Source organism: Neolamprologus multifasciatus, chromosome 7, assembly GCF_963576455.1.
Source record: "Neolamprologus multifasciatus chromosome 7, fNeoMul1.2, whole genome shotgun sequence".
In the NCBI taxonomy this organism is placed as follows: Eukaryota; Metazoa; Chordata; class Actinopteri; order Cichliformes; family Cichlidae; genus Neolamprologus; species Neolamprologus multifasciatus.
Window position 1 is genome coordinate 24,638,777 of NC_140445.1, and position 26,447 is coordinate 24,665,223.

At 41.0% G+C, this 26,447-nt stretch overlaps 2 protein-coding genes across 7 annotated transcripts in view; one reads left to right on the forward strand and one right to left on the reverse strand.

The window, feature by feature from the left end:
* Positions 1–26: 26 nt before the first annotated feature.
* On the reverse strand, positions 27–3,851 carry orai1b (ORAI calcium release-activated calcium modulator 1b). Its single transcript, XM_085168319.1, has 3 exons — positions 3,475–3,851; positions 1,677–3,369; positions 27–1,543 (listed from the first exon to the last, which is right to left on the reverse strand). Exons 1-2 carry the CDS (start codon positions 3,586–3,588, stop codon positions 2,812–2,814), a joined length of 672 nt encoding a protein of 223 aa, XP_085024445.1. The 5' UTR covers positions 3,589–3,851; the 3' UTR covers positions 27–1,543; positions 1,677–2,811.
* A 905-nt stretch (positions 3,852–4,756) lies between these two features.
* Positions 4,757–26,447, forward strand: part of kdm2bb (lysine (K)-specific demethylase 2Bb) — a 33,765-nt gene continuing 12,074 nt past the window's right edge. The window contains exons 1-18 of one of the 6 annotated variants that reach the window (XM_085168292.1): positions 4,757–5,030; positions 5,589–5,733; positions 5,836–5,914; positions 6,057–6,103; positions 7,129–7,307; positions 7,463–7,569; positions 9,593–9,686; positions 9,832–9,985; positions 10,098–10,213; positions 10,806–10,926; positions 11,306–11,712; positions 11,822–11,908; positions 17,126–17,356; positions 20,089–20,232; positions 20,322–20,432; positions 20,544–20,870; positions 24,129–25,201; positions 25,290–25,453. In XM_085168292.1, coding sequence (XP_085024418.1) covers positions 4,986–5,030; positions 5,589–5,733; positions 5,836–5,914; positions 6,057–6,103; positions 7,129–7,307; positions 7,463–7,569; positions 9,593–9,686; positions 9,832–9,985; positions 10,098–10,213; positions 10,806–10,926; positions 11,306–11,712; positions 11,822–11,908; positions 17,126–17,356; positions 20,089–20,232; positions 20,322–20,432; positions 20,544–20,870; positions 24,129–25,201; positions 25,290–25,453 — 3,631 coding nt within the window. In that variant the 5' untranslated portion in view covers positions 4,757–4,985. Of the gene's footprint in view, positions 5,031–5,588; positions 5,747–5,835; positions 7,350–7,462; positions 7,570–9,592; positions 9,687–9,831; positions 9,986–10,097; positions 10,214–10,805; positions 10,927–11,305; positions 11,713–11,821; positions 11,909–17,125; positions 17,357–20,088; positions 20,233–20,321; positions 20,433–20,543; positions 20,871–24,125; positions 25,202–25,289; positions 25,454–26,447 lie in introns of those variants that run through there. The other 5 variants (XM_085168290.1, XM_085168293.1, XM_085168295.1 and 2 more) reach the window with 5 other exon arrangements.

Genomic DNA, 26,447 nt, shown 5'->3' on the forward strand with positions numbered 1-26,447 from the left:
AGCATGTATCCATTTTGTCACACAGATTATTTGTCCTTGTCAGAGGGGCAAAATCCTTTAATCATCCATTAATGTGACAAATTTATCTGTTGCCAATGCCAATAAAAAGTGTTTAGATAATAGATCATAAAGGAAAAATGCCTCATCAGATTTTATATATATATACCTCTAAAGATTGAAAACATTTTATTGGATGACTTCATAAAAATATGAGCACACAATTGAAAGAGATTGTCATATGACAAATTCAGTATTACACATCCATCTGTTTGTCATATGGTGTCTGATCACACATTAGCCTTGAGTGTGTAAATCCTTGTGAACTTGTAACTGACACACAAGCCGCTTTGTTCTGTTTATAGTTTGTATAGTTGTCCTAAGAATAAAACACTAGTCCTAACAACCAGTCTGTAAGAGGATGATATTTTGCTATGTTTACCACATCTAAACCTTGAAAAATACTACTGCTTCTCAAAGAAATACAAAAAGATAAAATTTCATATTATTCTATATTCATTGCACACACAGTGATATATTTCACATTTCTTTTTTTCTTAATTTTGGTGATTATGGAATATAGATGAAAATCAAGAATCCTGTATCTAAAATTATTAGAATATTTAATTTAGAGTTTGAGTAAATTACTATTCAAACAGTATAAATACAGCGTATCTCACGGTTTAGTTCAATACCACCAACCACAATCATGTGGAAGACTGCTGATTTGACAGTTGACTAGATGATGATGATCATCACTGCGCATGAACACAGGAAGTCATTGCTGAAAAGGCTGGTTGTTCTCGAGAGTGCTGCATCACAGGATTTAAAAAGTTGACTGCTAGTGTGGCAAGAAAGGGTGCAAAAGAGATAATCACAGCATTGAGAGGATTGTCAAAAGCAGCTGACTCAGGAAGTGATATTCAGGCACTCCTGAAGCAGAGACATCACAAATGTCTTACTTGGGCTAAAGATGAAGAACTGAATTTGCTCAGCTGTCCAAAGTTCTCTTTTAAGACGAAAGCAAATGTTGCATTTTGTTTGCAAATTACAGTCTTAGAGGTTTGGAGGAAGAACTGAGAAGCGCAGACTCCATAGTGTCTGAAGTCCAGTGTGAAGTTTCTGCAGTCTGTGGTGATTTGCTGCCGCTGTTTTGGTCTGTCCCCTGTGTTTTACATCAACTCCAAAATCAACACAGATGTCTGCCAGGGTTTTCCAGTGCTCTGCATGCTTCCATCTGCTGACAAGCTTTAAGAAGATGCCAATTTTCTTTTCCAGCAGGACTCAGCCCCTTCCCACAGAGCCAAACATATTACTACAAGGTGTGCCGACTCTGCCGTTACTGTGTGCAAGTGGTCAGCCAACTCAGGAGACTGGATTTCAGATTTTCATGAGCTACAAGCCATACTCATCAAAATTTAAAAAAAAAAAAAAAAATGCTTAAAATGTCACTCTAAGTGTAATATGTTTTCCCCTTTAGAAATACAAAAAAACAAAAAGCTTTTTCATTATATTTTAATTTTTTAGAATTCACTAGCAACTGGATCTATCAATCTGAACTGAGGAAGCCTCTCGGATGAGAGGTGAAACGTCTTCAAGTAACTTAAAGAAGTCCAGACGCTTTTCTTTGCAAGCTCCTTTGACTACGATGACCTGGATGACTGAGAACCTTCACAGACATACGCCATCTATCAATGTCCCAGCTGCTTAAGTAAACACATCTCTGACCACATCTGGACTACAGCCTCACATAGACTCTTAATTCAAAATAATCACTTTTTATGTTAGAAACACAATTGGAAAGTTCTCAGTATATACTTCAAGACTGAATCACAAAGGTAAAATGCCAGTTCAGAATATGTGAGACTAGTGGAGTGCTCAGACTCTTCAAAATACAGCACTAACCATTAATATTAACATTAAGATTCCAGCAGAGATCCCAATGAGATTATAAAGCTGTGTTAGTGTGTATAAAAATGTCAGCAGTCTAAGGCAAACAGATAGGACTAAGCTCTTTTTCATACATATACTGCATACTTTTCAAGATAATCTAGTGTGTGATAACACAAATGTCTGGCTTGCTCTGACATTAGAGGCTCTTTATCCTGCCAGCTCCATAGTGCAAAGTCTGTGTAATATAGAACATCTATCTATTGGCAAGTCAGCATCCTCACGAAGCCCAAACCAGACTCTCCACACGCAGTCACGTTTTTTGATTTTTGCTATGATCGTTAACTTTTAACATCACTTTGTGAAAAGGTGTTTATTTGAACACCACAGCCTGTGCAAAACGAGACAGCAAAACATACTGAAGTTGTACTGTAAGTTGTGCAGCTGATTAGTCGACACAAATGGAGAGCATTCTGAATGCAAAAAAAAAAACAACAAAACAAAACAATAATAAGACCATGTAAATAAAGGGTTAAATACACGTGGTTCACAAGGTAATATACATAAACAAATGAAGTATTCACTGACAGACGGTTAAATAAATACAGCAGGCAGCAACAGACAGGATTCCAGGTTACTGTTCAGACATCTCTCCCATACCGTTGGAGATCAGTGAGGCAGCTACCACTGTTAAGACTTTCCGATTTCAAGCTACATGCAGCACGGCGGATATACGAGTTCACAGTCAATCAAGTGTGTTTTCTAAAAAATACAACTGTTCTTCACAAAATAAGTTTCACAATAAAGAGTGAAATTAATCTTCATTCCTGTAAAAACCATAGAAGCTAATAACGAGGCTTCTGACTTGGAGAATTCCCAAAGGGATCACGAGTTCCACCACAGATGTGCATCAGCTGGACCCGACTATGGGAAATGTGAGCTTGGCGACTGCAAGATGGAAGATTCTCCTCTGTTATCAAGCTCATTCTGTAGCCTGGTGAGGTTGGAGAGCTCCTCCAGCTCCTCAAACTGTCTGTCAGTCTTGTGGCTCACCAAGGAGCGATAGAAATGCACAGCGAAGACTATGAAAACCAAACCAAAGGGCACCATAATGGAGGTGGAGGTAATGGCAGCAGCCACTCCGGAGGAAACTGTGCTGTTGCTGGATTTGTTGGGCTTGATGGGCAAAAACTTAACCCAGCAGAGTAGAACCACCTCTGCCAGGAAGAGCAAAGTACCAATGACTGTGGAAAACGCCCACGCCAGCTCAATGTGCCGGTGCATTCGCTCATGTGGGGACTCCTTCACCGAGTTGAGATTGTGGACGTTGCTCACGGCTTCTATGTTGGGTAAAATGCAGGTGCTGACCATCAGAGCGAACAGGTGAACGGCTACGAGCACAGTGGTGCAAGCACTGAAGGCAATAAGGAGGGCAGGTGGGTAGGGGTAGCTGTTGTCCAGCTGCACTTCTACCATAGCCACCTGAGAAGACGGAAGGAAACAGGAAACACAACGTTACAACACAGGTCAGTAATGTCTTCTAACAGGTTCGGAAGTGTGCCAGTGCTTGCCAGGAGACCGTATTACCATAGCAAATCCAGACAGCAGAGCCGAGGTCCGACTGGAAGCCTTCAGTTTAGCTCGACTCAGGTACAGCTTTCTCCAGGACAGCGCTTGCAGGGAATGCTCGTTCAGACTCATACTGCGACACTTAGCAAAAACACTGTTACTTAAAAAAAGGAGATTCCGACAGCGTACACTTACACAGCATTTAACCTCGCCTGCTAACTGAACTGCGGAAGCAATTTCTTGTCGTTCTTCAGCGTGCCGCTGTACCGCCTGCACCTTGCATTACCCATAAGTCTGCGCGCTCCCATGGAAACATCCGCTGCTGAGCATTTGCTTTAAAAACATGGTGCTACTCATTAATTAGTCAGCGATAATAGTGTAACTACTGAGTTATACATGGAAGCTTGTTTCTGCCAATATAAATAAATACATACATTTTTTTTTAAAAATGGCTAAAGTCACATTTTGCGGATACTTACTCAGCCGTATGAGTAAATAACTCGAAAATGAGGAAGTATTTGGAAATTCGAGATGTTAAGTTGAAATTTTGAGAAAATAACCGGAAAATTCAGCTTAGCTACGTTTAACGGAGGCTTGTTTCCGCCATTGATTTTTTAAAATAAATAAATAAAAATGATGCCAGGCAGAGGTAAGTTCAAATTTGGAGTTATTATCTCAAAATGTTCTCAGCGCTTTAAGTTAGTAAGTCAAGATTCTGAGTTAACCTATAATTTCGACCGAGCTACGTTTTACGGAACCTTGTTTCTCCCAGTGAAAAAAAAAAAAGAAGTAGAAAATAACAGCAAAAATAAAATGATACCGGGGAGAGGTGAGTCGATATTTGGAGTTATCTCAAAAGAATCGAGTAACTCAAAGAGAAAAAAAAATATGACTTAACAATTTCGAGTTATGAAATTAAAAAATTTGCAACAATAACCCCAAATTTTGAATTAGCTCTGTACGTTCTGTACTGAAAAAGAAAAAAAACTGATTGAATAGCTTGAAATTTCAAGCTATTTAGTTAACATTTTAAGATAATAACAATTTTTTTTTATTTTTTACATTTTATCTTATTTTTCAGCGGTGGAAACAAGCTTATTAGTATTGCACGTGTAAAACTTATAAACAAGGAAATAAAAAATAAACTTTTTAAGTTAAATGTACCGTTCTTTATAGTTTAATAAAAGTGAGTAAATATACCTCCTTTTTATTGCTTGATATTTAAAATAGATATCAGCGCTATTCGATAACAGGGGGGTTTAACCAGTATTAGTATCATTTTCCCCCACTACTACAATAAAACCGTGTGACGTGGGGAATGTTTATTGTTGGTGAGCGCGGTTAAAAAGCGTACTGACATGCCGTGACGTTGTCCAACAATGTTTTGGTTCCTGGCGGTGACGTAATACACAAAAACATGGTTCCCTTGTTTTGAACCCGTAAAGCGTGCTAAGTGTTTTCTCTCAACTTCGCCACGCACGGAGATGCATTCGCGAAACTGAGTGGCCGGAAAACAATCGTAAAAGACGATGGCTCAGGCCGCAGAGACGTGTGCTGAATCCGGACGCAGGCTGGTGTGTACCATCTGCCGTGTTAAACGTTAGCTTATGAGGCGAAACTGGCAGCGAGCTAATTAGTTAGCTAAGCTAACCCTCGCCACTGTGAGCGTTGGGATATTTGTCAAGTCACTTAAGATGTCCAAGTTTAAGCAAAACGAGGAAAAACGGCTAACTGTCGCATTTTAGAGTCTATAACTTCTTTTCTGATCGCAGTAGTTGAGCGAGCGTATCGTAATTAAAACGAGATAAATCAATATCTGGAGCAGCGGAGTCGAGCAAACGTTTTACAATCGCATCCATAAAATATCACAAACAGCTGGCTCAATAGTTTTTGCACTGATTCACACATTCAAAGAAATGACTGCTATTATAGTACTATCAAAACTTTAGCACAACCCACTGCTCCAGTTTGAAAGTCACACATAAAATTAACGATCGGTTCCCTCACACGAGTCACAATGACCGTTCAAGGGGGGCAGAGAGAGGCAGAAAGTGGCCTTTGGGGTAGAAAGAGTTCTCTCTTTCCGCGTGGCTCTGTTTTTGTATTGTAAAACATCTCGTTTTCAATGGCAGCGCTCCATCTCCCGGACGATGTACGACGAAAACGAGGACCTGTCTGACGTGGAGGAAATTGTAAACATCAGAGGGTTCAGCGTGGAGGAAAAGGTCCTCAGTGACAGCTACAGCGCAGACTTTGTCCGGGTGATGGAGGGTAAAGGTAAAGCAGCACGGTGCATATCAGCTTTCTTATGGTTACATGTGACTGCAGTAGTTTTCAAATAATTGCTTTGGACCTAAACGTAAAACTACTGTCTTGCAGACTTCACTTATGAGTATGTGCAAAGGGAGGGTCTCAGGATCCCTCTCATTTTTAAAGAGAAAGATCAATTAGGGATCAGGTGAGAAGCCTTTCCTTTAAATGTGCAATGCCTGTGCACATGCTGTAAATTCAACCTACTTTCTAGTTTATTTATATATATATTTATGGTTTTAAGTCTTTGGGAACTAAACAACATGCATCCCTTTCCTATAAATATGCAGAATGCCAGATCCAGAATTCACAGTCAGTGAAATTAAAGGACTAGTTGGTAAGTAGACACCGATGCACACACATGCATATTTTTTACCCGTGCATATACTTATTACTCTTAGCCTGGGTGCAAACACGACCAAAGTATATCTGCATCTTGTTCAGAGAATAAGGGCTTTTGCATTGTCCTAAAAAGTAAAAAAAACAAACAAACCCCAAAACAGTCTGTGATATGGTGAGGCTCCATGCTGACTTAAAAAATGTAACGGAGTCGTGTTTCATGGTCAAATTTCCTTTTAATTTATGATGAAACATGTTCAGTTTGCACTAACTATGACTAGGCATGTGGGAAGTTTCAGGATAATGAGTAGCTGTTTTAGTTTTGTCATAAACATTTTATCTGATATTATAGAAATTGCTAACTTGAAAGATATAGTAGAAATGATTTATTTACTTATCTGCCTACCAACCATCCAAATGTAGTCGATGTTGCCGATGCCAAATGCTAGAAATGGACATAAAAAATAGAAGAGAACATCAAAAAAAGTCAGATTTTAATCATGCATGTTAATACATCACTGTTGTTTTTTGTATTTTTCTTAGGAAATAAGTTATTTAGTGAGCATGCATCTGTTATTCACTCTGCTGTATGCCTGTATCTCTGTCTGTGTCTACCTCTTGTACTATTGTGTTATGTGTGTAGGATCATCACGATAGGTTCACCCAGGGCCTCTTGCTCATGTTGTGGGGTTATGTTAAAGGTCTCATCATGCTGTTTTCTGTTTGCGACTCTTTTCTAATGCAGTGCAATATAATTGTGTTAAGTGTGCCCTGGAAGAAATCGAGCCAGGGTATGATTGGGGTGTAGTTGCCCCATCTAGTGGTTAAATTTGGGAATTACAAATAAGAAGTACTGCTCTTGTTCATAGTAGAATATTTTGCAACAGTACAACTTCTCTGTGTATAAATATGACAAAGCATACACCGACTCACAGACAGACTGCACTGGAGTGTGTTGTGTGTTGATGTTGATGCGTACGATCTTATTGGCTAAATTCATTGTATCCTGGTTGTTTTTCGCAGGCAGTCGCCGGTCTGTGGACGTTATGGATGTGAGCACTCAGAAAGGTTCTGAAATGAGCATGGCTCAGTTTGTCCGCTATTATGAGACGCCAGAGGAAGAGCGGGACAAACTGTTCAATGTCATTAGCTTGGAGTTCAGCCACACCAAGCTGGAGAACCTCATCAAGCGTCCCACAGTGGTAATCTGCCCCCGACCCTCGCTGTGTATCATACTATAAGAGGTTTGATAGAGGTCACAAATCTGGTGAAAGAGTCAAAGAAGAATGACAAAAATAGAAGATGATAGAACACTGTGATTGGTTGCTGAAAGGTGCTGCTTTGATTGCTCTTACAGGTGGATCAAGTGGACTGGGTGGACAACATGTGGCCTCCTGGTTTGAAACAAAGCCAAACTGAAGCCACCAATATCATCTCAGAGATGAAATACCCCAAAGTGCAAAGGTATGCATTGCACTGTTGTGCTTTTGTTTTTATGAAGTTCTCTTTGGAGCTGTGTGTCAGTCTATGAGGGGTGAAAAAAAACTGTGTGTAGAGCAAGAAAATAAATACTAATAAAAAGAAAACACTTGTAGAAAATGTCTGTTTCTCCTCCCATCTCTCATCCATCGCTCCATCACGGTAGAGTACTGCATACTGTCAGCTCCTGTACGTGCTCCTTGTTGTTGCTAGGCAGCAGGATTTTTTTCCCCCTCCTCGCATAAGAGAAAGGTTTCTAACAACTGTGGTCTGACTGCACACACACACCTCTCAGCCAATCAGCCGTTGAAGAATCAAAATGAATTAAAACCAGGGCTGCCTGTCTTTTTAATGTTAGCTGCCCATATTTTCTACTGTTACACTTAAACCCTGCTAATCTCCTGTATTGTAAATAGAGGTTAGGGAGATGCTGGCAGTGGTTTAGGGTGTAACGGAGTAGAATATCAAACAAGACGATTTTACTGCTGCAATTTCAGCACACTGTGCAGAAGCTAGTTTAGAATCTATTACTCAAAATAAAGCCATTTTCAAAACTGAAACATTTCAGTCATCTGTACTCTTGTATTTTTCCCTTCAGCACACTCACTGGTTTCCCCTTTGCCTAGAGGCTTCACTTTAAAATTGTTAATCTAGTATACTGTTGCATGAAGACACATCCCATGTTGTTTCTCACCTCCTGTTCTATTTAATTGGCATATATATATATATATATATATATATATATATATATATATATATATATATATATATATATATATACCAGCTTTTTGTTAGGTACACCTGTTCAACTGCTCATTAACACAAATATCTAATCAGCCTGCTGATGTTCAAACTGAGTGGGGAATGGGGAAGAAAGGTGACATAAGTGACTTTGAACGTGGCATGGTTGTTGGTCCCAGACTCGCTGGTCATATGAAAATGTTGATTTACGGCACAGCCAACCCTTCCAGGTTGCTTTGAGTTGATATGAAGGCAACAGAAGCTCAAACAACTTCTTGTTACAGCCAAGATATGCAGAAGAGCATCTCTGAATGCATATCTTGGACTACAGCAGCAGAAGACCACACTGACATTTTTAAGATGGGGTCAGACCAACATGAAAGCATCCATCCTTCCATCCATCTTTCCATCCATCCATCCATCCATCCTGCCTTGTATCAGTGGTTCCTTCCTGCCTATCCTTCCTGCAGGATAATGTGCCAGATCACAAAGCTCAAACTGATTTTCTTTTAAACAAGACATTGATGTCACTGTACTCAAATGGCCTCACATCAATATGAACCAACATCTGAGGTATGTTTCCAGCACCTTGTTGAATCTATTCCATGAAGAATTAAGCCAGCTCTGAAGGCATAACAGGGTCCAGCCGAGAACTAGTGAGGTGAAACTCGTGATATAGCTGTGGAGCATTAAATTTTTTATTATTGTTGCAGTGAAAGCTACCCTGGATATGCTCTCATTTATGATTCACTATGAACTCAGTCTTCTTTCATGCGGTGATAACACACAAGTATTTAAATTAAAAGCTGTGAAATAGTCAATAATGATGTCAGGATTTTTTTTTTAAATTTTGGCTTACCTTTTTGACGGATGGTTCAACTGGCAAAATTCAAGCTTCTTTTTATTTGTGAAGGTGTTAGATTCTCTCTCAGTGGCATTCACAGTATCATCGTGTGCAAGATGTCCTTGGAAGGGCTTTCCTTTAAATGTCTCCAAGTCAGTAGGTATTCTCTTAGAGATTATACTCTTTAGCTAAATTGGCAAATCATTTGTGTCTTGGGGTGCTAATCATTCCTAAATTAATTTCTAGAGGAGAATTGCCTTATTATGAAGTGTTTTCTACGCTGTGTCGCTCCCGAGAGTTACCTGTGTCGGTAGCATCCTGAGATTATTGCTGCCTTGTAATTAGCCATGTTGTGTTTACCACTTTTTTCTGTTTACCTATTTACTTCTTGCCTCTTAGATGATTTTCTAATTTCCTTTGTAGGTATTGTTTGATGAGCGTGAAGGGCTGCTACACAGATTTCCACATCGATTTTGGGGGAACTTCAGTTTGGTATCACGTATTCAAGGGACAGAAAGTAAGTTTATTCTTTCTTTGTAAAGCTTGCTTGCCTCTATAGGATATACTGATCACACCTACGAAGACGTCTGCTAATATTCCTCAAAGCTTTGAATGTTGTTAACAGTTACAGACTCTAAGTAGAAATGACTGCTTCTCCTCAGGTGTTCTGGCTTGTGCCTCCAACTCCCTATAACCTTGCCCTGTATGAGGACTGGGTCCTGTCAGGCAAGCAGAGTGATGTCTTCCTGGGAGACCGAGCTGATGGATGCCAGAGAGTGGAGCTTCCACAAGGATACACCTTCTTCATCCCATCTGGTGTGTTGGCATGGTTGTCTTAAAGTAGCCAGCAGGAATAGATTAGGCTTCGTTAATGCTCAGCTTTGAATATTTGACCATTTTATAACACATTTAACTCTCTGTAATTAAGGGTGGATCCACGCTGTCTACACTCCCGTGGACACACTGGTGTTTGGAGGCAACATTCTGCACAGCTTTAACATTCCTATGCAGCTTACCATCTATGAGATAGAGAACAGGACAAAGGTAGGAGTCTCTTTTCTCCACTTTGTGGCTTAACTCTGATCTGGACTGCAATATAGTAAACTCCACGTGGGAGAAATTAATCTCTCTGAGAACCAGGGGAAGGTGAAAAGTTTACCCTTGAGAGAGACAGGAGAATAAGAGGTGTGGGCATTTGCAAAACTAATTTTTGGATAAAGTAACCCTTTCTTGGGTTCTTTCTATATTTTACTCGCGTTGTGCATTAACATCTTTGTGGCTATCTTTTTCCACTTCCTGTTAAATGTGAGCTGGTCTGCTGGGATTACAGTTGCATTACTGAGAATTCTGCATAGCCTCTGACTGTCAGAGCACAGGATACTGCTATAGATAGCAGCTGCCTCGTTCCTTATAGTCCTTTATAGTTTGACTTACGCTTTAAGCTGTTTTTTATATGCATTAAAGCTTTTGTGGTAATGGAAGGCCAACTTTGTTTTAACCTTACTTAAATGACCAATCATTCAAAGCATCCATTTGAGATTTTCATTTACTTTTTAATGGTTCTTTAATTTGACATTAATTATAATAATAATTATAATTAATTATAATAATAATTTTTTTTTTGTCATCCCTTCAGGTTCATTCCAAGTTTCGTTTCCCCTTCTATTATGAGATATGCTGGTATGTCCTGGAGAGATACCTGCATTGCCTTACCAAACGGTCCTACTTTTCTCAGGAGATCCGTAAAGAGTCTATGGGTGAGTGAAAAACCTCAATTACTGCACCAAAGTAATTGCACTCTATACCTCGTTGTGACCAACAACCACCAGCAACTGCTCGCCAGCTGGTTGGGTAATACATATTTTTCCTTAGCAACATGTGGTTGCCGGGGAGGGGAGGGGGCACTGACTGGAGCCTAACCCAGCTGGTATGTCACAGGAAGTCACTTTAGATCAAACTTGAATGTTTCAGGGGTTTGGATGTGTTGTTGTTGCTTTGTTATATGTGCTAACCTACAAATTGACCCATAATTTCAGGATTACTAACAGGTGCTCCCCAAACTAGAGAAATTATTTGCTCTTTGGTATGCCTGTTATCAAAACATCCATTATAGGAAATCTGCTTTTATCCCTGCAGATTTTGAGACAAAGTCAAAGACAGAAAGCCCCTCCTCTGACTCCAGGAGTCAAGACATGAACGAGGACTCGTGTGGGACTCATGTCAGAGATGAGCAGGGTGAAAAACTAGAGAGAGTTCCTCAGGATGGACCCTGCACACCCGACAATGGGAAGGGCCAACATCTCAAAGCTGTTTTATCCATCGACTCTGAGGACAGCTGTAACCCCAGCTCGGCCTCTTTAGATTTCCCTAAAACTCCTTCAGACTCTCCGAACTCAGAGCCTCAGAATAAATGGATTCATTTAACAGAGTTTGAACTGAATGGGCTAAGGACGCTGATTGAAAAGCTCGAGTCACTCCCGGAAAATAGGAAATGTATTCCAATGGGAATAGAGAACCCCCAAGCGTTGTTGGATGACTTAAAGGTAAAAAACCCAAAAAAACCAAACATGTTTGCTGCATGACATCAGATTACTTAACAGACAGGAATCATAGTTCGGCCCTATTTTGATTTTGTTCTCTGTGCCCGTCTAGGTTGTCTTAAAGGAACATACTGATGATGACCCCAAATTAGCCATCACTGGATATCCTGTGGTGTACTGGCCTAAGAAAACCATAAAGGTGAGATAGTGTCAATGCAATACATCTGTTTTCCAGCAAATATAGTGTTTTTACTTAATTTTCAGGCACTTGAGAATCATTTTATGTGCTACATACCTGTGTAGTACAAAGCTTATGCACCTTTTGCTTGACTTTGTGGTGCAAGCAACATCACTGAGTATATTTTAAATAGATATTTACCTATCAATACAGGTGTGCATATTTTATATATTTCTTTACCTATGTTATACAGGTACATATCTGGTATAGGACAATTATTAATGGCTAAGGCCCTGTCTTCCCTCACTCATCCCACCACTCACTGCACTCCTTCCCTTTAGCAGGAGATTTAACGGTTTGCATAATTTTGTCATAACGGGCTGCAGTATTGCCTAATGAAGTAAATGATGAGGATTTTTAATGAGATATTTTTGCTCCTCTGCATAATTTGACATGTGGTTTGTTGTCATTAATGCTTTTTGGTGTGCCTTCCGAATCCAAAACAAGCCTTTAGTGTCCATAAAAACACTAAAGTTTACTAAGAGCAGAAATTATATGGCATGTCTCACCATGTCATAGCCTTTGCGTTTTACGTTGGGGGGACTAAATATTTACAGAGATCCAGAAATATTGCCCTCGCTAGCCTTTTTGCTGTCATATGTTTTGAGTGGTGTCGAGTTCCACAGATGCGGTGTTTCGCATTTGTTCGAAACACCGCGATACGGTTCATTTGAAATTGTGATATTGTAAGACAAAAATGGTTGTTGATGTCAGAAGTGCATTTGATGTCATGTTACCTGAGTTTCTCTAGCCCTGAGCTGAGCAGCAGACTGTGAGGTCATAATTGAGGCTTTTCCAAATATAACAACAACAACAAAAAAAAACATGCTCCTTAATATCAGTACAATTCTTATCTCACTCACGGTGTAACATAAGATATCCCAAAACAAATCAAAATGTGAATAAATGGCTTTAATCAGTGTGATGGTTGCAATTTTAATTAAAAGTGTTTAAATATGCCACGGTGCTGCTCTATTTTAGTCGCTGAATATGTGTGATTAAAAATGTATCCAAACAAACACACAAGACATCGGAGCCTCAGCTGAAAGTTTTAGAATGAGATGTGCTTTACAGGAATGCATGAAAGTGAAGTTTGTATGGGTCTTACAAACCCTCAGGATCTCCCCCACCGGGCTCTCCAAAGGCCAGCTGCTGGTCGTGGGGCCTCTTTGTGTTTGCCTTTTGTAATGAGATGCCATCTGGCTCTGGCTGTGCAGAGCCTGCTCTCCTCTCCCTCTGCTACTCATCATAAATATGATAATACCTTTACTGCATTTTCTCTCCACATTGGATGGAGGCAGACTCCCCCCGAGTGCATATTCTGATTCACAGCAGCCTCCCATTGGCTCTGCGCTGCCCAGCACCCCCTCCTCTTCCTCAGTGAGTCGATCCATATTAATGAGACAGGCTTGTATGTGTTTCCTACATCTGCTTGTGGTATTGTGGAGCTTTTGGAGCAGGAGGGAGGGCTATAGGCCTGACAGCAGTAGCAGGAGTAGAAGGAGGAGGAGGAGGAGGAGACTGCAGCCATGTCAGTTTGCTGTAAGCTGGACGGTATCTGAAAACCAGCCATGGCCATGTCGCTGAGCGCCGATGATGAGGACTACGACTCAGACTCCGAGCAGGTTAGCACACTAAAAGCCCTGCAGGCAGGCGTAAGGAGGCCGCCAGAGGAATGCTTGTGTGAGACAGAGCAGTGTGCAGCATCACAGGGCAGTGAAGTAATGGAGATACCTGAAGACAAAAGCACTGATTCAGTTTATCTTCTGTGCTTGGGCTTTGATTTTTTATTTTATTTTTTTGCCTTTGTTTTTATTTTTTTGCTTCTTTTTTTGTGGTAGACTAGTTGTTTACGTGTGCGTGCATGCTTGCATTTTTATTATCAGATAGATCCAGCAATAGGAGGTTCTGTTTATGTAGCTCGAGGTTGCTATTGGTTGTGTGAAGATGCAGGAGCTGAATCTCTAACGGTTTGATTGTAAACCTATCGTTGATATCAGAATACATGTCATGGTAAACCAAAACAAAAGGGGAAGGTTTTTCTTTCAGTGTGCGTTAATGAAAAGACATAATTTTTGGTGAAAACGTTAGAAGATGGGACTTGCACGGAAATTGTTAATTCAAATATTTTCCCCCCTACACTCTTTACTCTGAACCACACCCCCTTACATTAAGCCTGTGCCTACATTTAGATTAAAAAAAAATGCTGACTGCAGATGAATGAGTCAATTCTGCTCTGCTGACAGATATTAAAAAGGCTTTTTCCCCCCTCCAAGTTTTATCCCAAAGTTCAACTATTCAAACATCTTTGGGATGTATTACGTCCACAGCAGGTTGTATAACTGTTAAATCACTGCGTTGCTCCAAAGCATAGCAGTTCGGCTTCAACCTGAGCAACTTGTGAAATATCACTGCCCGATTATCTGCTTGTGCTGTGTGGTCTCAATATCTCCAATGCATGCTCTGTATATATGGAGATTTTAAAACTGATTGACGTTGTAATTGATCTCCATTGAAAAGTTTACTTATCTATATCCCCTTGAAGAGAAATTGTGAATACCGGGAACCGTTATTGCATCAGAGCAACGTGAACGTGGTGTGTTTATGTCAGTGCAGAGTTTAGATCATCACAGTGTTCCATGTATTACTGCTGTCAGCTATCTGATTGTGAAGTTTGACATATTGTGTGCAGTGTGTGTTCGTGTGTGTGCTGTCTTCACTGCAATGATGGGTATCTTCCTACTAGCTCAGGGCTGTGTCACTGAACATAAGGGTCTGCTTCTCATAATGTTTTCCAGCTGAATGAGCTCTGTAGTGTTAAGAAATCACTAGCAGGTCACCCGTGCTGTCCTTGTTATTGCACAAAGGGGACAAATGTGCATCCTTCTTGCTGTAAAAAGGCGCACGCTACATAATACAGATTTCATTGGCTGCTTCTCCTGAAACGTGCTGATGAAGGCTTAGCTGCCACCGGTGACATATTTTCTTGTCAGGAGTTCTTGGATATCATTGCACAAAAACATGAGCAGATACAGGGAGTACTTACTGAGATTTAAGGGAAGTTGGTTGTCTTTGGTGATGTTGCTGTTGCCAGCCTTTCCTGTGATTGAAAATTGTGTGTCAGAAGGATATCTGCTTTAGAGATCACCCCACTTATCAGTCTGCAGGGAGGGAGCAGAGTTGAAGGGGGAATTGGTGGAAAATATAGACGACAATCCAAAACCTGCCTCCTTGTGGTTCATGTCACAGGCATAAACAAACATGAATGGAGGCAGTGTTCCTGCACGGCCTGGTTACTTGTTGTTTCATGTGAATCTATTGCAACTTCAGCCCATCAGCTGACACTTAAATGGCAAAAGCTGAGTTGCAGAACATCATGTGTGTTGTTTTGCTGGGTAATCTGGTCTCATTTCATTGTTTCTTCTCTTCTTAATCCCACCCCCTCCCCAACCATCCCATCCTACACACACACACACACACACACACACACACACCAATATCTCTCGCTAATCCTGTCTGGTCACCACATATCTGACTATGTCAGTCAATTCTGTGGCTATTGTTGGAATAAATTATTGCAATGTGCGCAAGATAGAGCCTACTTAATTTTTTTTCTTTTTTTTTGTTAGATGGTCTCATTACAGTTCTTATTGGTTACAAGTCCGTGTGTCATAGACTGTTCTGTTAGGGAATGGGACGTGGCTGTTGCTATGCTGACACTAGGAAAATCTGCACTGCCGATGTAACTAAAGAAATCCGAGAATTCCAAGAGCTGCAGTGTTTTGCACTCCTCGTTCATGTTTATTTCATTTCACACACTCCACTCTTTTTATTTTTGATTTTTTTCTTCATGTGGCATGGCTGGCACTGTTTTGACTTGTGGTTTTCATGTTAAAAATACATTGTTGTGGTGGGGATGTGAGCCCGAGGGGGTGGGGGCAAAATATATATATACGACACAAGAAAAATAATGATGCTGATCAAAGACTCCCTCATTTCAATGGGCCACTTCTGTTAAATAGAGCACATTTAATAACGCGCACGGCTGTAAATCATGGAATAATAGATCCTAGTGATCCGTGTGTGAAATGTAGCCATAAGTGCAGCTCCTCTTTGAAGTAGAAACATGCAAGCAATTGAGGTGCTAAATTTGGAAGACGCCTCCAGGGACGTTTTTGATGTGTTTGTTTTCTCTCGTACTCTGAGCTATACCAGGCGTGAATAATGTGTTTATGCGCAGCATGTTTCGATCAGGTTTGTGGATATGTGTTATGTGCTGTTTTTGCGTATATAAATGCAGTTGTTTTTTTTCCTTTTTGCTTTTGTCTGCGCCTGGAAATCTTGACCCAGAGATGGGGGGGGAAACAAAGAAGGGTCCAGGCAGTACTTAGACGTCAGCTGTAGCACCAACCGCAGCTGGATTTAATAGCCTCTTTTTTGTTTTTTTTCTTTTTATGTAACATGATTGTAAGTGTGCTCTAAAAGGGCCGCTCGACTGCAGAGCTTCATTATTAGAATGTAGATAATCAGTCATCAGAATGATGTTAAACATGTACAGAAGTTTGTTATTAACAATGCAAACCAAAGGTAGTGAAAGCTAATGATGCGAGTACTTTGCCAATGACATCCTAATTGTTATATTAATTAACTTTCCGTATCTGCCCGCTGCGCTGCATCCCGCTGCGTGCTTAACATGTACTTGGTGAATATTTTGAACATTCACTCTTTGCCAACACATGACTCTATCTGACCTTTAAGTGCATACTTGTTGGCTTACCGTTACTGATGCACCGCACTTTGTCCTCCTCTCTGTTTTGTCTTTCTTGGGGCGATCGTGGCTCAAGAGTTGGAAGTTCGTCTTGTAATTGGAAGGTTGCCGGTTTGAGCTCCGGCTCCGACAGTCTCGGTCGTTGTGTCCTTGGGCAAGACACTTCACCCGTTGCCTACTGGTGGTGGTCAGAGGGCCCGGTGGCGCCAGTGTCTGGTAGCCTCTGTCAGTGCGTCCCAGGGCAGCTGTGGCTACAATGTAGCTTGCCATCACCAGTGTGTGAATGTGTGTGTGAATGGGTGGATGACTGAATGTAGTGTAAAGCGCTTTGGGGTCCTTAGGGACTAAGTAAAGCGCTATATAAATACAGGCCATTTACCATTTCTTTTTTCCTTTTTCTTTTTTCTTAGCCCCGGCCTCCCAACCGGCCGAAACCTAAGATGGCAGCATCTCCCGCATCAGCGGTCAAGCTGTCGGCCAGCCGGGGTACATCTGGAGCCAGGAGGAGACGGACACGCTGTCGGAAATGCGAGGCGTGTCTGCGGACAGAGTGCGGAGAGTGTCACTTCTGCAAAGACATGAAGAAGTTCGGCGGGCCGGGACGCATGAAGCAATCCTGCATCATGAGGCAGTGCATTGCTGTAAGTATGATGTGTGTGAGTGAACTTTTGTGTGGTGTAGTCATCAGTGTGGGCAGCACGGTGGTTAGCAGTGTTGGGTCGCAGCAAGAAGGTCCTCTGTTCGACTCCACCATCTGGCCGGGGCCTTTCTGTTTGCATGTTTTCTCCGGGTACTCTGGCTTCCTCCTATAGTACAAAGACATGCAGTTAGTGGGGTTAGGTTAAATGGTGATTCTAAATTGCCCATAGGTGTGAATGTGAGTGTGAATGGTTGCCTCTCTTACTGTTTTAGCCCTGTGTTGGATTGGTGACCTGTCCAGGCTGTACCTTGCCGTATGGTAGCTGGGATTGGCTCCAAGCCCCCTGTGATCCTGAAAAAGATAAGCAGAAGAGGATGGATGTACTCATAAGTGTGCCTGATTTAGACTTCTGCAGGAAATTTACTTATGACCTATCTTAGCCCTACGCTGTGACTTGACAAATTTCTCGGGAGATAGATGTCAGGATACGTGGAAAGTTATGCCGCAGGGTTAAAAGAGGGTAGATTTCCTGCTGAAGTATAATTCGGGCATTAATTTTGACAGCAATTTCGATGTAGTTGTAGTCTGTTGACTAAAATGTCATTTAGTTTTAGTCATAAGTTAGGCATCTAAATTCTTATAGTTTTATTAGACTAAATATCATTATAGTAGGCTAAATCTGAAGCTGATTCAGTTGATTAAAATATAAAGTGTAAATGTTGGGCTGTGAGGGTTCGCTCAGCACGGTTTACAAAGCATCTCATCTTTGAGATCAAATGTGAAGCGCTTCCACATATCTTCTCTTTTCTTGTTCCGAAGCGTTGACATGTTGTCGCGTTTTCATTAGAAACAGGAAGCATGGATGCTAGCTGAATCCTTCCTTACACAATTACAAGGAGATTACTTCTGATTGGATCACTTCCGACTTGTCCCGCCTTTCATCACAGCTTAATTATTTCTGATTGGGTCTCATCTGTCCTGAGTACTTTCAACTTGTTTTGATTTGTTGTTGTTTTTATCCCGTTATTATCTTAATTTCATCAGGAAAAAACAAATCTTTGAGGAAAAGTATTGGTTAATGAATGAACATTGGTTCTTGTGCTCATTGCAGAACGCACAAACAAATCGTGGTATGCTTGTTGGCTACAGGGGAACAAGCATCATAAATAACACACATTAATGTAAAAAAAATAAAATAAAATTGGGAGAGCTGATTCCTTTCCATCACAAAAGTTCACCAAACTCATACCAGTAGAGCAGCTGTATTCACTGCTTCAAATATAGGAATCCGACAAGCAGCTCTTTCCAATTGAAAGTAATTCTCGTCAGATATTGTCACTGATGCTGCTCGAAGCTCGACAACAAGTGATAATGATTGGCCTCCTGGGAGCCACATGCCTCCAGCACCTTGAAGAGCCTGAGCAGGCGTCTGCACAGCTGTGCTGACATATCTACTAGGACTCTCCACGAGGCTGAGTTTCATATACTTATATTCAAAATTGTTAGTTTCACATTTCCATTTCTGTTTTATATAAACGGTACTCACTGTTTTAACTTCCTGAAGTCCCTGATTGGTAGCAAATTCAAAGCCTTTGGTGAAATAAGAAGGTACACCCAGTGGGTGATTCACTTATATAGACGCACGGAGAAAGTGATAATGGCCTGGTCTAAATGTTTCAGTACCAAGGACAGAGACTTGTAGAGAGGCTGAGTTTGATTATTTCTGCCTTTTATATGATGAGAAGGACTGTGTTTTAATGTTTAATCATGCTAGTTAAAAGATAGCGAGAGAACACTCGGGTCTTGGGCTTTTTAGCCACCATGACTCGTGTTTAAATAATGCAAAACATGCTTAACTCGCCCTTCATATTAACTTACTCTAACACAGATAGAGAGTAGTCATCAGAGCCAGCGATTACACACAGTTCATCAAGAGCGACTCTGTTGCTTTAGCCCATTTATTAGTTGGCTAATGTTGTTGTAAATCTGTTTGGAAGCTCACGGTAAATGATGAACTAGCTGTTAGGGCTATAACACTCTGGATTCATATGGAATATAAATGAATGAATAAATCAGGTCATTCTTTTTAAAGCTATGGTGGCAAACTTGAGCTGCCAGGCTTTTAGATCACAATTAAGGGTAGCTTATACAACTCTATAAACCAGCTACGGTCTTAACAATTAGTGAAGTCAATCTTCCATCAATATTACATTATTATTACTTTGAGGTTGCTGTGGCTCAGAGGAGATAGAGCAAGCTGGCAGCTGAAGCAAATGGCTTGATGTTGTGCGTTTGGTCCATGTGATCTTTGGAAACTGAACTCCAGATTGCCTCCAGTGAGTGATTTGTGTGTGTCTCTGATGGAGAAAGTATTGTATGTATAGAATAAAACGATCTGTCTGTACGTGTGTGTAAATGGGCGACTGTTGCTTGTAGTGTAAAGTGCTTTGAGTGGTCGATAAGACGAGAAAAGAGCTATATAAATGCCAGTCCATTTACATTTTTCCATCACTCAGATTGGATTTAAAATATTCTGGGTCCTTAGTTGAGTCATATGAGGAGTAGGCTGTTGAAAGCCATGGCAGCAAATAGTTCCAGCTCTGCTTTGTTTCACCCTTCTGAAAAAGTGTGGGTTAAATTTTGTTGTGACAAAGAATTGCTTAAAAAGACGAGAGTGAGCTGATGCAGAGCCTTTATCTTCTGCACTGTTGTTTTCTTTTCTCCCTCCTCCAGCCCGTCCTACCCCACACAGCAGTGTGTCTCGTCTGTGGCGAGGCAGGCAAGGAGGACACCGTGGAGGATGAGGAAGAGAAGTTTAACCTTATGCTCATGGAGTGTTCCATCTGTAACGAGATCGTTCACCCTAACTGTCTCAAGGTGAAGACCTGAGTGTCAGTCAGCTGTCGAATAATTGCTAGTTTCATGTCAAACACTGTTTAATAGCCAGTGTGTTTCTTGTTATTCAGATTAAAGATTCAAATGGAGTAGTCAATGATGAGCTGCCAAACTGCTGGGAGTGCCCAAAGTGTAACCATGCTGGGAAAACCGGAAAAGTAAGCATCAGTATGGACTTTATTGTGAGTGTGTGTGTGTGATGCATTTGTTAAACAGCCGAGTTTTAGTTAAGAATCTAAGAACCAGAAAAATAAAGTTGTGCTCTCTTTTTTCCTAACCTTTTGGCCTCAAAGCAAAAAAGAGGCCCAGGGTTTAAGTATGCATCCAACCTTCCTGGCTCGCTGCTCAAAGAACCGAGGTTAAACCGAGATTCAAAGGAAGAGCCAGACCTACCCATGGTGGCGCCAACACCTATTGCTGCCTTGACTACCACTTCTGCTGTGAAGAGGAAGGTGGAACGGGATGTAATCGCAAAGAAAAGTGACGAGGAGCCTCCTAAAAAACGCCCCCCCTTGCTTTCTCTAGATGGTATGCCCCGGCCGAGATTGGAGGACAATCCTCTTAGGAAAAAGAGGAAACTTTTTGACACAAATGATGAGCCTAGCTTTGTTAAAAAGAAGGTAAGACTCATGTCTCTTTGTAAAGTTTTTTATTTAGGTTTTTTAAAAATATATTTAAAATTGTTTTTTAATGTTGTCGGAAATGTTACAAACGGTGAAGATGCAGAAAACCAAAAATGGAAGAATATAACTATTCTTGAACCACCCTTCATTTCTTTATACTTTTCTTCTAAGAAGTCAGACTGTCTTTTTTTTTTTTTTTTTTAAGTGGTCTTGAGCAATAGTTCACCTGGCTTTGTTACAGCCCTCCAAAGTTTTTCTTTGGACATTGGCTGCTTTTTCACTATTTTTCAGAGCAGTCTTTGTATCTGACCATTTTCAAATCAGTGTTTCTTCAATGCCAGGTAAGCTGCTTAAAAGTGATCCATGAATCATTAAGGTTAAAAAAAGGCACCTACCAATGCTGTGTCTATACGTAATAGACAATACAGACAAAAACCATTTTAAATTGTATATTTTGGCACTTTGTTACTAGCGGGCTGTTTCTAAAACATGTAATTTGTTCCCATTTATTTTGGTGAATCTATGAAAAATGCCAAAGAAAACACAGTTTGATAAAAATAAAGTAGTAATTATGTCGTTACCCAGGAGGTGATTTCCAAAGAGCGACTAGCTGAAAACCATATGCCTTATGCATTCACAGCATAATGCATACTGTGCAATATGTTCTTAAAATATTTGAGGGAGCTGGACAAAAAGAAGGTGTGACATGCCTAAAACAAAACTATCTACAGCAGATGAACAGTATCTAAAAGTCATGTCCTCAAGAAATTGGAAAACATTTAGCAAAGATTTGACACATTGCATAGCATCTGAGCTATCAGTTGATCCATCTACTTTTCACTGATGCCTCAGAAAGGGTCTTAGTTGAAGGTTGGCTGTCAAGAAGCCATTCTTATAGAAGGGAAACAGACTGAGGTATGACAAACTACACAAGTTCTGGACTGAAAATCAGTGACAACGGGACTTATGCAGTGATAACATTTTTAATTTTAGTTAGAGATGGCCCGATCCAATATTACGTATCGGTATCGGTCCGATACTGACGTAAATTACTGGATTGGATATTGGAGAGAAATAAAAAATGTAATCCGATCCTTTAAATATCAAAAAAGCACCTCACAAAACTTGCGACATGGCGTAACTCGGCTCATAACCGTAGCAACTCGGAGCAGTTTGCTCACGTGATAGAGCGGCTGTGTGTATTTGTACCCTCGCTACCAAACCAGCATTTCATCTCCGAGGAAGTTATCCCAGAGAGAAGTAAAGCAAGTGTGTAAGTTCATCTCTGAATGTTTGTAAAGCATTCCCATGTTAAGTTTAACAACCGATATATGGAGCGACTGCCTCTCATTCTCCCCCTCCCTCTCCTGCTGCTACTTCAATCGTGAAACTGATCAATGATCAGCTGATCGGCTTTTCTGTCGCGACTCAGTCTCTCTTGTTTGTTTATCGCCCACTTCGCGACAGAAAGAGGAAACCAGCGGCTGAACAACAGCAACACGTTTAAGCTTGATAAGCTGTTGTTAGAATTTATTTAATATTACGTTCTACACCAGGATCTTTTTCTGCATAGATGACGGCTGGTAACTGTGCAGGGGCAGATTTAGCAAAGTTATGCAGGGGGGCCGATAGGGCATTAACAGGGAAAAGGGGGGCACAAGGACATACTTTTCTTTCTTATTCTCATTTAAAATGTCTAGCTTTTAATAAATAATTATCTGAATCTTACACCCAAAGTTTTAATCTGATGTAAAATGTATAGAAGTCCATTACTGTATATAGTAACTGTTAAGTCTAATATACCTTAGTAAGCTATAGTGCTTTTTCCTTTGGGAAGATACCATCTGTGCAGTCTGCAGTTCTGTTGAAGAAAGATGTTGAATCTATTTAATTATTCTTGAAAAATAAATTATTTCTGTGCATTTTTTTTCCCCCTGCATCAAATTAAAGTTGATTACGTCGATTAAGCATCATGAGGTGGAGGGTGGTTCCCTATTTTTTTTGCTGGGAGTTTGCAACCCTATTAGTTAGGTTGCTTAATATTTCTGCTAAGTACTCTTTAAAATACCAGAACAGGAAGGATTGAGCAGGCTTAAGTTTATTAGATTGATCAGTGTTGCTGAACTATGAAATATTTTGGGTGCAGTGTATTTTTTTGCCTACAGGTATGACAGAATAGCTTTAGTGTTGTTGTTTATTTAAACTTGAGTATGAACTTATACAAAATGCAGCAATATATTAAAAAAACAGTTTTATTGATTAAAAAACACACTATCGGATTCATATCGGTATCAGACATAAAAAAGTGGTATCGTGCCATCTCTAGTTTTAGTTAATTGTTATCAATATATTTCAAGATTCATATTGTCAATACAGCAGTATACACAGTATACAGTGTACCGAAATTCTGTTTCACCCCAAGCCCCCATGGTGCATTTATAACTATATAAAAGATATATCTCCAAGAGATATAAAACTAGAAATTACAAATAAATAACGTGCTAAATTTTGGTAAAATTAAGGGATACAAAGGTAATAATTACTAACTATACAATACTATAATGATAACTATACAACTACACTATACAACTATACACATGGAGGAGGTGAGGAGAGATACAACAGTGAGTGTCTACAGCAGTCTGGAAAGCATGGTGGAGGCTCTGTCCTGGTTTAAGGCTGCATTTCAGCCAGTGGTGTTGGAATTATGAAAGCAGAAAATTACAGTCAGATTTTGATCCAACATGCAATCCCATGTAGAAAGCACGCAGTAAAAGCATACCAGGATGGAAAATACGGAGTGTAACTCTAACAGTCATGGATGGGCCTCCTCAGAACAGAACGAAGGCCAGCCAACATCCAAAAAAGAGCTTTGAATGTCCTTCAAGAAGCCTGGAGAACTATTCCTAAAGACCTGAAGAAATGACAAGAAAGCTGCCTAAGAGAGTTCAGGCTGTGTTTGAGAATAAAGGTGGTCATTTTCCAGTGAAAATTAAAGAAATGAGGCATGGCTCAAGACTTTTGCAGAGTACGATATTTTTTTGTCAACCTTGGTTTAAGATGTTGCATAAAATGCAGACAGGCACTAAAGTTTTCAAATATTTGTCTGCAGATGTTTAATTAAAAACTCGAATATATTTAAAATATGTCAAAGAAACAAGAACTTAATTGAAAGTCCTGATTTTTATGTGGAAAAGCTGATAATTCCGTCTGCTTTCAAAACATAATTACGCTCCCTCTTTTCTTTCTTAGAAGAAGCTTTCAAAACCGGATGATTCATTTACTTCGAAGCTGCTTCAGCATATTAAGAGAGAGAATGATCACGGTGATGAAGAAGACGACCAGGAGGATCATGAAGAAGATGGGCTGTCCTTGGAGAGGATGCATTTAAGGGAGAAAAATGAGTATGACGATGAGGACCAAGATGGGGATGCTGAGGAAGAGGTGACGGTGAAAAAAGAGAGGGACAATAATGCAGAGGACAAAGCTAAGGTCCTTCTAAGCCCGCTGCTGAGAACGTCTGCAGCCAGAGAAAGTGACCAGACATCCTCTAACTCTCCCAGAGCGGGACCAAGCGGTGAGTCGGGAGAAGCCCAAGAGAGAAGCTCCGCTCAGCTTAAAGCACGACATCAGCGTAAGCGGCTCCCCAACAAGGAGGCGAGCAAAGAGTTCAGCCAGGAGACTCCGAAGATAGAAGACTGTCTGAGCAGCCAGAAGCTGGGCTCAGTGAAGAAGGAGGAGGACAGCCCAGCCAACCTCAATCGTCGACCACTTAAGACCGAAGACTCCCTGACCAATCAGAACCGAAAACCACTAAAAACTGAGGACCCACCTGCTAATCCGAGTCGTAAAGCCCTTAAAATGGAAGAAGGCGTAAACAATCAAAACAGACTGCCGCTGAAAACAGAAGACAGCTTGACCAATCAGAATCAAAGGCCAGTGAAATCTGAGCCCGAGAGTGAAGTGGACGAACAGAAGCCCAGGTGGCCTCTTAATAATGGCAGCAGCGACCTGGGCGACTGGCTGCGACACCGGGGGCGGGAGATGAACGGGATGCCGCGTGGCTACTCGCCGCTCAGTTGGAACAGAAACACACCGATCGCACCAATATGCCCTCGACCGCTTCCCTGCCGGTCGCCACCGAAGTGTATCCAAATGGAGCGCCACGTGATCCGGCCCCCTCCCATCAGCCCCCCGCCCGACAGACTGCCCCTGAACGACGGCGAAGCGCATGTGATGCAGCGAGAGACCTGGATGATGGTGTTCGGTCACCTCAGTCACAGAGATCTCTGCATCTGCATGCGTGTCTGCCGGACCTGGAACAGATGGTGAGTAGAAAGATGGAGATGAAAAACGTGCCTTCTGCACTTCATCACACAGCAGTCCAGCGAAAACGTCCGCTGTCTCTCTCATCAGGTGCTGTGACAAAAGGCTCTGGAAGCACATCAATCTGAACCGCTGCAAGTCCATCACTCCCCTGATGCTGAGCGGGATCATCCGCAGACAGCCGGTAGCCCTAGACCTCAGTTGGACCAACATTTCCAAGAAGCAGCTCAGCTGGCTCATCAACAGACTTCCAGGTAAGTAAATCCACCCAGCAATACACAGGTGTGTTTGTGTCTGTATGAAACAGCCTTAGTGACATGTACAGGTAATGATGAAGGATTTTATGTGGCAGTTTTGTGTATTTATCTGTTTATTAACACCGGAAACATGACACAATTTAGGGAGTTGGTCTGACGGGCTTTAGAAAGAGACATTTTTAAAACTAGTTAATCTCACTCATTATGTAGTGTCAGTCCATTTTGAGGACTGACAATTTGTAATTGTCCTTATTTTCCAAGCTTACGTCTTCACTCTTAGCTTAGTCGTGAAAAGGAAGAGACTCGCTGCAAAACAGTTTTACCACCCTTTGGCCATAATTGTGGCAAATAAACCAGATATACGGCAATATTATGTAATTTTTTGGGGGTGTCAGCACGTTCGTCTCACTACAAAACCAAATGTAGTGAGCTCATCATGTTACAGAGCCCCCTAATGGTCACATGTTGGAAAATATTTTCAAACTACTTTTGGGAATAATTCAGAATCATTTTTCCTTTTCTCTTGAGGCTTATGCCGTACTCTTAGAGGATATTTGCAGTCTATTGAAAGGATGTTTCAACAGGCAGAGTGGCCGCAGTGTGGAGCTAATGCCTGTTAGCTCTGCTGCAGCTGCTTTGCCTGATTGTGGAGGTAAATGTGGTTATGGTTTGGAGTTTATGGCTGATTCTGTGGTAATAAAATTATTTAGATCTGTGGTCCTTATGTAGCTCACGTGTTAGCATGTGTTAGCATTCCAAGAGTTCAGAAATACTGCAACATAAATGTAATGCAACCAGTGCATGTAGTTGGTGTTAAACCTTTCCAGACACAGCCCAAATCGCAGCCACAGTCGTCGCTGCAGCTCATCTCATAAGGTTTCTGGAAGAGTGGTGTGAACAGGTTTTACTTACGCCTGAGTAGCCATGAGGGTGCATTGATTCACCCTGTGGTCATTGCCAGCAGCTGTATACAATATGATGTATAATACTG

What these genes read in the sequence shown, in the direction of transcription:
- orai1b (XM_085168319.1), bottom strand. Translation starts at nt 3,588, where the DNA reads ATGAGTCTGAACGAGCATTCCCTGCAAGCGCTGTCCTGGAGAAAGCTG. An exon ending in TGCTGTCTGGATTTGCTATG is followed by an intron (nt 3,370 to 3,474) that starts GTAATACGGTCT and finishes CCGTCTTCTCAG; the next exon opens with GTGGCTATGGTAGAAGTGCA.